General features: G+C 41.3%; 1 protein-coding gene across 1 annotated transcript in view; it reads right to left on the reverse strand.

Annotated features, from left to right (window-relative positions):
* OTUD6B (OTU deubiquitinase 6B) overlaps window positions 1-15,155 on the reverse strand; it is a 147,604-nt gene that overhangs the window by 114,707 nt on the left and 17,742 nt on the right. The window contains exons 2-3 of the mRNA XM_069220460.1: window positions 14,643-14,797; window positions 3,324-3,419 (exon numbers count right to left, since the gene is read on the reverse strand). Of these exons, the coding sequence (XP_069076561.1) occupies window positions 3,324-3,419; window positions 14,643-14,797 (251 nt within the window). The remainder of the gene's footprint in view (window positions 1-3,323; window positions 3,420-14,642; window positions 14,798-15,155) is intronic.

Raw genomic sequence — 15,155 nt, forward strand, 5'->3', positions numbered from 1 at the left:
GGTGGAGGAGATGAAAACACTGACTAAAGATACTGTTTCTACAGAATTCTACATTAAAAGTTATACATCTTACCTTACTGCAGATAAATTAGGTATGCAGAAACTGTTTACATTGCTAACTCAGGTCGCTGAAGTAATGGTAATCCTCACTTCCATGCATTCCTCAGCATCTACACAGTGATCTAGATCCCAGTGATCTTCACTTTCATTCAGGTGGAAGTGTTATTGGAACTGTGCAGTTCTGGAAATGGTGTCGGAGGCCTCTGGGCCATACTTAATGTCTTCCATTTCCAGCATCTGAGACTGGGATTCCAAAGACATCTTATTGGGTGAGATGCCAGCCAGTCGAGAAACATTATAACCGTTGTAATGGTTATTCCTCTAGGTGAAGCTGCAGGCATTTGCATTACGTGCAGAGATTATTTTAAATTGCCGCTGAAAAAAACGGTCAACTTTGAGGTAGTCAAAGGTGGTTGCAGTATTTGCACCATCGACAAGGTGGCTGTTGAGGAGACTTCTACTGACAAGATAGGTGATGATGGGACACTTAATGGTGGCAGCTCTCAATGAAGCTTTTGATGACCATAAGCTGGTAGTTACTGGGTTTTCATGGATGTACATGATGACAAGGTTGTCGCTAGGATTGTCATTTGGATAGATTTCAAAACTATAGCCTTGAATGCAGAGGAGGTGATCAGCTGCAGTTTTCTTGGCAAATCACCAACCTCATCAAAAGATCCCTTGGACTAAATGGAGGTTTAGGCTATTTTATTTAGAATTTAAGAAAAGGAAGCAAGTCTGAGGAAAAAAAAAAAAAAAAAAAAGTCTCATATCTGGCATTGCCAATTTTTCAAAAGTCACATTTTGTTTCCTCGTCTGTGCCTTCCTTGAGGTGCAGGCACAGCCCTTCTCACCAAATCTCTCTCACAAAACGGGGCATCCTTAATGATGACTTCCCATCGGATAACAGATGGGCATTTTCTTCTGTGCTTGAGAGTTTGAGTAAAATGAGCAAGATATTCTTTAGCTTCATGACCTACATGTAAGCAGAAAAAGCATTCCTTAGGAGGATTATCTGAGTATATATGTTTTAGGCCACTGGTAATCACAGTCCAGAAAGAGGCCTCTTCCCATAATTCGATTCAGCCATTAAAAGTTGAAATTTCCTGGAGGTACGACCCAGAAACAAAAAATTCCTCCAAACCAGAAGGCTACAACATTGTGCAATAGACGTTTACCTGCAAAAGGAAAGCACAAACATATAAGAGCAGCCCCATCAGAGGTAGAACAGCAGAGTTCTCACGGGACTCCCTCACACAATTCGTGAGTTACAAATCTTAATTGTGGTGGCCTCTAGGGGAATGGGGTGCTCAGCGCACTTCATTCAGTGGCTAACATTTTTAGCATTTTTCAAAAGGGTGAATATTCTTTTCCGCATAGCACATTAAACTTTGGTATAATCTTACTTTTTAACACAGAAGTTCCTTCTAAACAGTATAATTATTTATATGCAAAACAATGCATAATAATAGATGTACATGCCATCCCTTCGGTTGATATTGTATCAAGTAACTGATAAATGAAACCAAACAGATGACTAAGGATATGGGTAAGATGATGAAATATTACTGTTTTTATTGTTCTGAGGTTTAACATAACAAAAGACCATTCAGAACAAGAATTATGTAAAAGTTGCAATTTTGTTAATTCGATTTTCTGAAAGTTTTGCCTCCATTAGAAATTGGGTGACTTTGTATCCCTTAGGTCACACGTAGATTTCACTTTTTAGATGCAATAGGACCTTTTGTTTCACTAAAATTAAATGTATTATACACTTACTTAAGGGGTCTTTCAGTCACTTCTCTTAATACGCAGGTTTGTTGATTCATTCACATCTTTATTGCGTCAACTGCGATATGCAGCATACTGCGTGGGGCAATGGGTTAGCCTATTTCTGCCACTGGCTAAATTCACTTTGAGTAATTGCATTATGCTCTCACAATGAGCACAAAAGGGTGTTCCCTTCTTTGCCAGAGGTTTTGGTTTTAGTCTTATTATTTTAGTGCTGTCTTTGTAGTTAGAGCCAGAGGTGAAAGCAGGACTTTACCAGATGTGAGCACTGGCTGCATTTTACCCTTTAGCATTTCCTGCCTCCTGCTAATGCTGTTGTAAATTATTTTTGGAGTGTCCTTTGCTATCTGATTGCTGGTATTTAAAAACATAACAGATTATGTTTGTTTGATATTATTCTGTGTTGTTATCCTTTTTTTGTATGCATGGAGCACACAAAACATAAGCTTCAATATTACACATGTGAATTCACAAGTGGGCACATCTTCAGAACACGTTTATTCTGGACTCAATTTCCCCAATGGTTCTTTAATAAACTTTGCACATGAAGAAAACTAACCTTTATCACACTTCATTTGCAGCAATTATAACACTTTTTTAAAATGTCTTTATTTCTGCATTCTTTCTTTCATTCTTCACCGCTCCATTTATTTTCCTTCTTTCCTTATGTTTTTCCCATCTTTGCTTTCTGCCCTTCTTTTCTTTCTCTCGCATTCCGTTCTTCTTCCCTTTTTCTTGCTATCCTTTTTTCCTTTTTTCTTGCAGTTTCCTTCTTTCTATTCTTCTGTCTCTTTCATTCTTTTTTTTTTTCCTTCCGTATTTATTTTCTTCTCTTTCCTTCTTTATTTTTTCTTTCCTTCTTTTTCTCTTTCCCTTCTTTTTTCTGTTCTACTCCCTCTTTCCTTCTGCATAGAACTCCAGACTTATTAGCTTTGCTAATGCTTGTTCATCATGGCACACCTCACTGCTGCAGGCCAGGTCTTTCCTTTGTGTCTACTACTTGATATTCAAATAATGTCATGGAACACTGATCATCAGAAAATATGTAACAGAATTTCAAGTTGGACAGGAGTTCTGCATGATGATTAGTCTTGGAAATATTTACTGGACAAACAATTTCCAAGACTAGAAAGGAAACAAAGCTTGAATGTCTTTATTGAAAATGTTCCTGCTCTTAATGTTCAATGTATCATAGGATTCTCTGGCACATCATTTTGTAAATGCTGCTTCAACATCAATCCATTCACTATTTAATCTGAATTATTTTCTATCCAGAAGAATTGCCCACTCTAAATCTACAGAAACCAAGAATATACCTGGGATAATGACAAATACATTTGTCACTTGTGTTGGAACAAATAGAAACGGTGTTAGAAAATTTTAATTAGAGAAAAAAAGTTTTTACTTTTGTCCTCATTTGTATCTAAAAACAGCCATCTTTGACAAAATTGAATCAAAAAAAAATTTCATACCCGCCTCTTCTGTGCTTTTGTTACTCGTGGCTGTGGATTTGTTAATCCTGTACTATCAAGATTCAAATTTTCAATATCATTGGCTGCAGACTCCACCTAAGCAATGAAAAAAAAATAGGAAATTATTGTAAAACCCAATGCTGTAGTAAATCCAATTATCGAATTACTGAGAGAAAAATGTCTGGAGTAAAATCATTAATTTGACACCTCAATTTATTACATGCTTTTATGTTAAAAAACGAAAACATATAATGGTAGAAAGACATTTCAATAAACAGGCAAATAGCCCCATCCTTACTGACTATGTCTGAAGAGGCACAAAGCTACATGTTCCCTATTCTATGACCTAAGAGGTGCAACAATTTCAGTAATCTGTAAATCTGAGAGGCTTTGGGCTGACTTCTGATCATACAGACCCATCTCATTAAAAAATATTGAGAGAAAGGTACTGAAATACTCACCAGACTGCTCGCTGTAAACCGCACTCACACAGGAACCAAAATGGATTCACATTACTGTCTCTTTTGCCTATGTACGAATGCTGGCTGGTTTGGAGTCAGTGGAGGAACCCAGGGCCTTGGTCCTTGTGGTCTCTGAAAAACCATGTGACTCAATTCCTTGGCCATTCAAGTTTCAGGTACTTGCCCAGATGAAGTCTGCCTCCCTCTTTAGGACATATAGACTATATTATACTTTTTATAAATAAGAAAGGAGCTGAGGCAATCACTGCCGCAACTTTACACTCAGTTACGTGTAAAGTGAATCAGTATGCATGGTGCACGAGTCTTGAGGATCAAACCCTTAATCCTCAAAACAACAGGAAAACCTGGTACAACAGAACTGACAAGGGACTCAGCACTCAAATGTATACAATGTTATAGAGAAATAATTTTCTTGTATATCACATATCCTTGTGAGATGCCATGTTTCATAATATTCCACCAGTCAAATCTTCATAAAAAAATGCACTTACCGATTCATGACATTCATTGTCCATAAGTAAATTCAAGTGATGATCAAACTAGCCATAGCCAATGCGTTTCCTCCTTACTGACTTCTTCAGGGCTTAAAATCAAAGTTTGTGATGTTCGTTATGGCAACATCCCATCTGGCGACAACCTTGAAAAATATTTTTTTTTAAAAGGTTGTCGCCAGATGGGATGTTGCCATAACGAACATCACAAACTTTGCTTTCAAGCCCTGAAGAAGTCAGTAAGGAGGAAACGATTTGGCTATGGCTAGTTTGATCATCACTTGAATTTACTTATGGACAATGAATGTCATAAATCAATAAATAATTGTTTTTATGAAGATTTGACTGGTGGAATATTATGACATATGGCATTTCACAAGGATATGTGATATACAAGAAAATACTATATTATACTCTTTACCTTGAGCACGGGTGGGGTAGTCTCCCCCCAATCAATATAGAAAAAGGCACAAGACAGGGCTCTTTACTATTATTTTGCTTTGACCATCTAGCCTTTGGCAGAGTGGAGTATAAAAGATGCGCAAAACAGTGGATTCCGTTGGGGTACCCACCACAAGGAAAGAACACTGCAATATGTCCAGAACCCTGTAAGCTCCATGTAAAGACTGCTGCACATGTTGTAGATTTAGGGAGATGTCTTTGGTCTGAAGGTCAATTGGGAGCAATCAACATATGTGCTGCTCCTGGGTTTCTAAGCTAAAATCCCGGCCACTATAAATTTTCAATGGGCTTTTGACCACTTTTAAGTATCTGAGTAGGTTCATACTGCAAAATGGAAAGAATGATTGGGACTGAATTATTAATCATTATTTCAGCTCATTTTCAACTATAATAGCAGGCAGAATAGCACTGTTCAAGATGATTCCTCTACCTCACCTCTTCTATATGCTGCAAAATGTTTCGTTATCACATGCCATCAGGCTGCCTCAAGTCTAGTGTTAGCGATGTTCAGGGGTTTTTGGTTGGCCATCCAGAATATCATTCCAAAAAGGTGTGTCATCACTGTATGGGTTAGGGCTGGTGGATGCCAGGCTTTACTTTTGGGCACCCAATTATACCTATAATTAACTGTCTCTTTACAGACCAATATGACCTCTTAATCACATTAGAGCTCGACTGCCTGAATAAGTACGTAGTGCTGAATTTAGTATATAACTCCATGGTGCAACAGGCCCTACCCTCACCCACAAAACGTCTTTGTTGTGCTGGCACCAGGCACTGAAATGGATACAGTGGGAGAGCACCCTTGCAGCAGAGACCCCGCTCTGGGCCAGTACATGGCTATGACCCATCGCAGCATCTCTAAAATAGGAACGGTCTTGGACAGAAGTAAAAACAGGCAAAAGTCACAACTTTAAACTTATCTACAGCTTCACGGTATGCTTGAAGGTCACAGGGGTAGGTTGGAGGGGCTGCCCAATTTAATCCCTGTGAGCCAAAAGTCACTGAGTTCCAGTTGGGGGAAGAAGGAGATATATAGGACATTGTTTACACACAAACCAGACCTAATAACACACCTATGCACAAGACTTAGGCCCCTTGGTGACGCCATCTGGAATGAAGTTAAGATGGCTTTCAGAGTACTTGCAACATGTATACAACTTTGACTCATTTAACTAAAATACTTTCAGTGAACATACTACAGTCCATCAAGGAAACTTAACAGAAGCCCCAATCTCAACTGCCTTAGATGTAAAGTAGAGCTTGGCACCCTTTTCCACACTACACAGGCTTATTTGATTATACATGCTTGTGTTCCTGAATAGATAATACAGTGACGCAGTCGGCCAACCCGTTATACTTTACCCTAAACTGGCAATGCTTGGGCTGATGGAGGATTGTGGCAGTCGGAGATGGAGACAGCTATTGGTAGCCAAAGGCATGCTAATTGCCAATAGAGATAATGTCCGCTAATGGAGATCAGATAGGCCTCTCTCGACTACTGAATGGACTTGTGGCATGGGCTACTGTGCTAAAATATAAAAACAAACTGTATATTTGGCTAGGAGGTATCCCAAAAAAATATCAAAAAGTCTAGGGGTTGTGGTGGTACTATCACTAAGGAATTAAGCCAAGTGCTATGTAAATTGCTTGTCGATGTGACACTATGGTGTATGAATTATGACAATATCTTTACCAGGACTTCCTATATTTCCAATAAAAAATATATTTACTGCATGATGTTTTTTCTAATAAACTTAATAAAAAGTGCTGTTAAAACACATACAGCTAAATAATATATGTACTTTCATTATGTTGACTGGGTAAGGAAAATATATATATTACGAACTGTCATTACTAACAACAAGGCCATCTGTATTGCAAAGAACAGCTGATTCTGTTTTTCTGTTAAAATACAACCTACATAAATAGGAAATCGCCTTAATAACTCAGTAGCCAGTTATTTGAGGCAAACCGACCTTGACTTGTGACTTGTTGACTTCACTTGATGTTGATCAACATAATTTAAGCAGAATATTGAACAACTGCTGTTCTGAAATATTTCCTAAAATAAATCATGAATAGTTATAACAGAGATGGCATACTTTCTATTGTAAAAGTGTCAAAAAGTGATAACGATTTAATTAATGCTCTATGCGCAGAGGCATAGGACGTTTAGATAATTTCTGAGAGAACACTTTTCATTTTAGCAACAACTATAATTTGTGGTACAAGGTCTACATTATTTTGCACAGATATACTGTTACATGCATTTCTACAATTAGCAATGAGGCACTGCCACACAGAGGCCAGTGTTCCACTTATGTTATAGCTTGCCAGCATCAATTTGGACCTTGTCTGCAACGGTCTTGATGAGTTTTTTTGTAATTCTGAACAAAATAAAGCCCGGAATTTAGATTTTGTAAACACTCTTAAGTTTAGGCTCAATGCCAACATCAGCTAGGGATAGGAAACCTGGTGGACTATCACTTTATCACCATCATATCACGCTTTGGCCTATTTGGTTGGGCTGTGACACATGAATGTCAGTCAGTAGCTGTCTTATTTGATGTTTGGCTGGGATCAGTTTGTACCACTTTTGCCTCAAATACTCTGTGCTCCTTTGAGCTCTTGTCTTCATTTTCCAATGAAGCCAGACGTGCTGATGCTGGAGGCATACTTCCCCACAGTGAACTGGCTCATGCCCCACTGGAACATAAAGTGGCATATTCTCCTGCACATAGAGTGGTCGGAACGTGGCAGAAACAGTGAATTGTTTCTCCATCTACAGTTGATGCACCCGTCTGAGCTTTGCACAATGTGTGCTCTATTTTTGGAATGATGCGAGTGATACAGGTGCCCATGGTGGAGACTACAAAAAATTTTATAAACCATTTTTATTAGTTTTATATAGAACAGCATAAAATCCAACAGGTCACTATTACAATTAGCAGAACGAACCACACAGATCGACTACAAAATTTTAGTGAAAGTTTTCCATTTAATTAATTTGAAAGAAAACACAGGGGGAATTTGAGATCAAGTTGATTTTCTTATTTTGATATCTGAATAGTCTTCATAGAATACAAAGTGCATGTTGTAGTAGCAAGTTCTATTACAGCATCTGATACACTTAAAATGTATTTAAATGTGACACTGGTGTCCACTTTTCAGACTCATCACTTAAGAAAGACAAGTGATAAATCCTCATTTTGTTGTTATTTATGTAATGGTTGCACCTGGCTTTAGACTTCTGATTTGAGATAGCTCTGTTAAGAAGCCAGGGTTAGTGTACCAGACTTATTTCATGGCTTTCAATGGACACATTATGCTTGGGATTAGTGTAATGATGTAGCACATACCTACTGAATAAAGTATCCTTTGGCTCCTCCTCAAGCTTCAAGTGAATGTTAGTTGGTGATTTTATCTTGTATAACTTTTATATTAACGCAAAATATCCTACTTTTAGGAATGAAGAAAATCTTGGATGGGAATGGTATACCCCATGACAATTGTGCTGGTGTGAACACGTTGTGCAGAGAGTGTTAGTTGTGGCTGTAATGCCTAGAGGGTGTGGCTACCTTCTGGTCTGTCAGACAGCAGGGGATTGGCACCAAACATTAAGACCTATAATAGCATACAGCGAGACCGTATTTGTACCTGGTTATGATTCAGCCTATACATTTCAGATTTGGCAGCTCTGTTACAGCACACTAGGGGGATTCCTCCCCCCCCAATACTAGCTAATACTAAAATAGAATTATTGGCATGTGCTGATGAATTAGTTGTTCTTTCAACCACACAGTGTGGCCTCAAAGAGCAACTGACTAGAGTACTCACATTGAACTTGGACAATAACTTGCAAAAAAAACAAAAAAACGTTGGGCCTCATTATGAGTCTGGTGGTCCTTCGTGGTGACCGTCAGACCGTCGCACTCCAGGTGGCCTGACTGCCACATTACGACCCTGGCCGTCGGACCACTGGGGGGGACTGCCGCCACCGCTGGGAAAATGATTCCAGACGAACTGATGGTGGTTGGGATTGTGCTCAGCAACGGCGGTGCTGAGCTCAGCGCCAACATGCTGATGACAACCCCATTTACCGTTAACCTTTCCATGGCGTTTGCACCGCCATTGAAAGGATGGCAGTAAGCCAATGCTGCAGGCTACTGGGGGCCCGCACTGCTCATGCCGAGGGCAGTGCACAGGCCCCTTGCCCAGCACTATTGGAATGTGCGCATTCCGGCGGTGCTGGGGTGCTATGGTATTGGCCTCCAATACGTAACACTGTTCTCACCAGTCAACACAGCGGAACGTCGTAATACAATGTTCCCTCCTGGCAGACGGCAGTGTCCTCCCCATGGCTTTGGCAGTCCCCGTGTGGGACCACCAAAGTCGTTAACAGCCCCTTTGTTTTTCAGTTGTCAAAGCCTCTGATACACCTGGGCCCATAGGTTTGGTTAAAGTGAGCACGTAAACACTTATACATTAGGGGTTTCAGCGGACAATAAAAGCAAGCATTTGCAATGCAATCGGTCTAGCATTTGCTACAGTTAGAGGTATTGAATTTGTAAATGACAATGTATTTTACCCATGTGTTTTGGTGTGGAATGGAGTGGATGTATGTGGGGTGGTGTGGAATTAAGTGGGTTATGTTGTGCTATGTTATGTTATGCCATGCTATGATGTGTTATGCTATGTTATGTTGTCCTTGACTATGTTGTGTTGTGCTATGATGTGTTATGCTATGTTATGTTGTGCTTGACTATGTTGTGTTGTGCTATGCTATGATGTGCTATGTTATGTTGTGCTATTCTGTACTATGTTGTTTTATGTTATGATATCTTATGCTATGCTCGGTTGTGTTGTGTTTGTTATGCCACGCTGTGTTTGTTATGCCATGCTATGCTGTGTTACGCTGTTTTATGTCATGCTATGTTGTGTTATTTGACTTGGCCCCTGCAAGCGGTAATGCCAAATATCCTACGATAGCCTTAGTACCAACTCTGCTTTTCATCCACGCGCATGGAGGCTGTTTATTTGATTCACCCGCTGGGCGCTGTTGGAGGCCTCGGAGTTTCTGCCTTTCGATCTAATTTTCTTATGTTGCTGTGGAATTATAAATGCATGCAAAACATAAGTGTATACAGGCCAGCTGTGTAATATACAAAGATTAAACTTTACAGGCTATATTCTGCAAGCAGACTGGGTGCGTTAATCTAGGAGTAGACATGTTACATGCAAGCAATGGCTCTCTAGATATGTAATCTCTACCCAAAATAAAGGGCATTTTCAAACAACCGTCGGAGCCAAAAGGAAGAACAGGTTTCAAACCTACAAAACAGCCATGTTCAGCAAAGTAGGCAGGAGAGCAAAACAGAGCAGAGTCAATAAACAAACAGAATGAACAATATAAAAGAGAAGGCCAATAGGCAGACTTGGGTAGTGGGACAAGGGGATTCGATATAACATGCTTTACCCTGCACTCTCCCACCTTAATATGGGTCATCTAATGTTGTCAGGAAATTGAATTTCATAATATGGAATGTACAGGGCACAATTAACCCGCGCAAGGGCAGACAAATCCTTGCGTAGCTAGACTGCTATAGAGTGGACATTGCCTACTTGCAGGAGACTCACTTCCCGCACTCAGGACCCATGGCTTACGCTGCAAGGTGGAGCAACCACAGATATTTTGCATCCTATAGTTCATACACGAGAGGGGATGGTTCGCTGATCTATAAAAGGGTCAATTTCAAGCACACGTCAACATGTGGACACGCAGGGGCAATATATTCTCCTGCATGGGCTTCCAGAGGACCACAGCGTTACTATGGTTAACATTTATGCACTCAACATAGTTACACTGGCCTTCTTTCATGAAGGGCAGATGATCCCCTACTGAAACACCAACACCCATTAAATTGTGGGGTGGGGATCTAAATATGGTCCTAGATACCCAACAAGAATGTTCTGGCCCTCAGAGGAGATGTGAAACCGCACGCCCCGAAGGCTCTGGCAGACATATTGGACAGACATGGACGTATTGATATCGGGGGCACTCCACATGCAGATGTAAGGGAATATATATTTTACTTGGCCTCACACAGGACATGTTCCTGAATAGATTATTGCCTGATTTTGAAAGTCCCAGCTTCCTGGGTTTGTGAAGTAACATATTTCACACACACACTTTCCAATCACTCCCCAATCCAGCTGGTCTTCACTCTTCCGAACTCCAGATTATATCTGTCACATTGGTGCTTTCCCAGTGAGGGGCTTTATGGTGACGTGTTCTGCACGGAGATGCGTAAGGTGGTCCTGGAACACTTCTGCCTCAATGAGGGCTCAGTATAGACCAAGGCTGTTTTACGGGATGTCTTCAAGGCATACATTTGCAGCATTGGTATAGCCCAGCAGGCTGGGGTACTGAGGGAAAAACGCATGAAAACAGAGAACATCATTAAAAGCCTTGATGATACAGCCGCCCACGCACCCCAAGTTACATACCTCTTACACTGCCATGGTCTGGCTGTGTCCCACCAAGACCTTGCAGACAGGGAGATAAAGTAGCTATGCAGATATACACAAGCCAGGCAGTACAAGGAGGGTGGGAAGCCAGGGAGAGCCCTGGCACTACTCTTAAGGGGCGAGAGGCGTCGTAGTCATGTCACCCAATTACAGGCACTGAATGGCATGACGTTCACTAACAAGTATATTACCCTTGAGTTTGGAAGGTATTATAGTCAACTATACACCTTGTGTCTGATGGTGCCAGTGGCAGCCTTCCGTACTTAACTGGATGACATAGCAAAGGTCTGGTTGGACAACAGTCTTGCCAGTTACTAGCTTACCCAATTACTAAAGTGGAAATTTTAGCGACGATTCAGATGCTGCCAGGCTATAAAGCATAAGGGGGTGATGGCCTAATGGGAGAGTTCTATAAAACCTACAAATACGTGCTGGCCTGCACCTCTTGGAGGTGTATGCAAAGCCTCTATAGAAATGGATACTACCACAATCATTACAAGAAGTGATGATCACACTGTTGCTTAAACATGGTAAGGACCTCAAAGTATGTTCTTCATACACACACCTATCACTCTTAAATGTTGATAATAAAATAATGGCCAGAGCGCTGCACCTAGGCTGTCTGTTTTGGTTAAGCAGCTGATCTCCCTAATCCAGTCCAGTCACCCCCCCCCCCACAGATTGATGGCTATCAACCTTGCTACAGTCTTCGCAACACCGCACCAACTGAATGCAGCAGTGGCGGAGGGGCTCCTAGAGGCCGGAAAGGCTTTTGATTCACTAGAGTGGACTTTATTTAAGTAAATTCTCCATAAAATTGGTGCACCACAGGGGTTCATCAAGCTGGTCCAGCTCCGGTATATTCAGCCAGTGGCCAAGGTACAGCCTGATGCCTTCCCTATATACAGAGGTATTCTGCAGAGTTGCCCCCTTTCCCCTCTATCCTTTTTCTTATCAATGGACCCTCTAGTAAGGCTCCTTGCAGAGAACCACCTCCACAGAGGGCAGTCTTTTCTTGAAGTTGCTATCCATATATGTGGACGATATTCTACACTTCGTGAGAGACCCAGCAGCCATTATTGCCCCCACAGTCCATGACAATCAAATTTGGTGGATACTGTTTATTGTCCATAAACAGGTCCAAATCTGATTTATTCCCCCTTATGGAAAGCACTCCACAAACATTTGGAATTTCACATCCCCTGGATGACAGAAATTGTGAGGTACTTGGGAATTGAGCTCCATAGAGACTGAGATGGTGCCTGTCGAAACTACAGTCCAGCCATGGATTGACTTATGTTGCAGACAGACTTTTGGTTAAGACTACCTTTATCCTTGGCATGTCAAATCACTCTCCAGGAAATGGTGATACTTCCCTGTTTTCTATTTCTTTTCATAAACATTCTGATCCCACTGACATACAGTTTCTTTCAACCCCTCTGGAGTGCCCTGCTAAAGCTACCATCAACCAGCAATAGGCCCAAGTCTGGAAGGAGACGATTATGCTGCCGTATGAGAGGCTTGGGCTTGAAGTCCTTGACTTCAAACTTTATTATTTAGTGGTGCAGGCACAGTACCCTGGGACTGGTATCATTCAGACGTGAGATTGCCATACCCTAAATCAGAACATGCACAAACAGATGGTCTCTCTTTACAGTCTCTCATACCCCAGAGTACACCTGCTGATTATAAAAAAGGAAAAAACATCACTATGACCGGTTGGTCCTGGAGGAAACTGGCCTGCCAATTGGCTAGTTTGCCCATTTACTCCCTGGCAATCTCACTACTGCAGAACTGGCTCCTGCGTCTTATGGTATGAAAAACTGGTGTACAATTCTCTGCAGCGCTTAGGAATGTGAAATTTTGAAGCTCGGTATGACCAGGTAATCTTTGTATCCTCAGAACACATGAGATCAACTCACAGGAAGATCTCACTTACCTGTTCATCTACACCAGGCTGAGGAGCATGGCCCGAGAAAAGATCCCAGGGTTCCCAGAGGAACCAGCATATTCTCACCACTAACCAGTCTCACCAAGACTACAGATGCCTCCCGGTGGGTTTCCATGCATTATTCGATGTCCATTGCTTAAACCGCAGCGCACAGACCACATGAGGTGGGCAAGGGAGTGAAATATAGGGGAAAACATTACACAAAGGCAATGGACATTTGTTGCATGCAGACTACCAAGCTAGTTTCCTTGAACCATCGTATTAAATTGCTATAATTAAAATGTTTACGCTGTGCTTTTTGCACACCTGCCAAATGGGCCAGGGTAGATAATACCAGATCTCAGTAGATGTCCCAAATGTGCAGACTTTATACACCTGTCCTGAATGTGCCATATCATACAGTCATTCTAGAAAGGGGTGACTAATACTCTGTCATACATATTGGACTACAAAGTGGATCCACGTCCCCTTGTTCTACTCCTGAACTTGGTTAGGGATATGCCACTGGGGGTACGCCATCTGGCTGCCCTGGCATTATTACTATTTTAGGGGCAAATCGCCATGTGATGGGAGAGACTCAATTCTCCCGGCGTGTAAGATTAGCTGGCTGGCCTGGCTTCCTGCAACACTAAATGTGAAATATACGCAGAACTGCAATTGCCAACATCCTATCCCTGGGACATATGGGGCCCCCACTGCACTTAACTCGCAGGTCTCACAGTGGATGCCCCAAATACAGAATCAAACTCCTCACCTTTTGCGGACATACCCGACAGACTTGTCTAGCTATCTGCACTAACAGCTGACCGGGTGGGGGATGGGGCTAGACCCCTTTGGTGTCCCCATGCCCTTCCACCATGCCAGACACTGCCACCCCAGAGTGGTGTGTTATTATACTAACTCCCCATTTTGTATGTTACAATGCAGCTCCTTGCTGTGTTGGGAATACGTCCTCTGTTACATTGTCACAAGTGAACACCACAGTAATGTATAGCCACCAAAACTGTAATGTTATGTCTTGCCTATGTACAGACATATAAAAGCACGTGTTAGTGCTTCATGTTAATGTGCACAGAATGTGTAAATGAGATTTCATAGCATACATGTCAGTAAGGCAATACTCATGAACACCCCAAAACTAAAGCATGGCATCTGTAATATAGCAGAAGATTTCAAATGGCACCCAGTACGCAGTCAAGTAAATGTATTACTGAAAGAAATTCAGTGTACTGGGATGGGAAAATAGGATTAGGTTTTTGACAGGTTTGAAAACGTGCCTGCCCTCCACCACCCCTCCCGACCCCGCTCTCCCCACTACACACACACACACACACACAAGTCAATGCTGAATATATAGTCATTTACTATTCTGTCATCAATGAGGATGAAGGGAACATATTACCTGTGTTTGCTCAAGGTCTTTTCCACTTAATTGTTTCAGTTCTTCTGTGTGCCTTTCATCCAATTCTGCTTCCAGTTTTGTAATATCTTCAGAAAGCTGCTTCCTTTTCTTTTTATCATTCTTAGCTACCGCATTTTTCATACTCTGAATTTTGGCTGAGAAAACATTACCTACAGTTAGCTGTGATACAATTGTGTTTCATTAACCTAATAAACATGCATTTAGGATTATGAAGGATCCAGTGACAACAGAAACTGAGATGGAATGAACTTGAAATAATATGACAGCCTAAGCAATTTACCTCAGTAACAGGAAATATCTCCGCCACTTGGAGTAGACCATCATATTATCAACTTCGATGTTAGCTGTCCCAAATCTACACCACCAACCACCTACTAAATATACAATGACCAGACCTTGGAAAACATTGAACTTGGGCATATTTATACCAAAATGTCAACTTAAGGACTGTTAATCATTTCCAATCACCTAACATCTTTGAATAACTGGTTC

Source organism: Pleurodeles waltl, chromosome 2_2 (genome assembly GCF_031143425.1).
Source record: "Pleurodeles waltl isolate 20211129_DDA chromosome 2_2, aPleWal1.hap1.20221129, whole genome shotgun sequence".
Taxonomy (NCBI): domain Eukaryota; kingdom Metazoa; phylum Chordata; class Amphibia; order Caudata; family Salamandridae; genus Pleurodeles; species Pleurodeles waltl.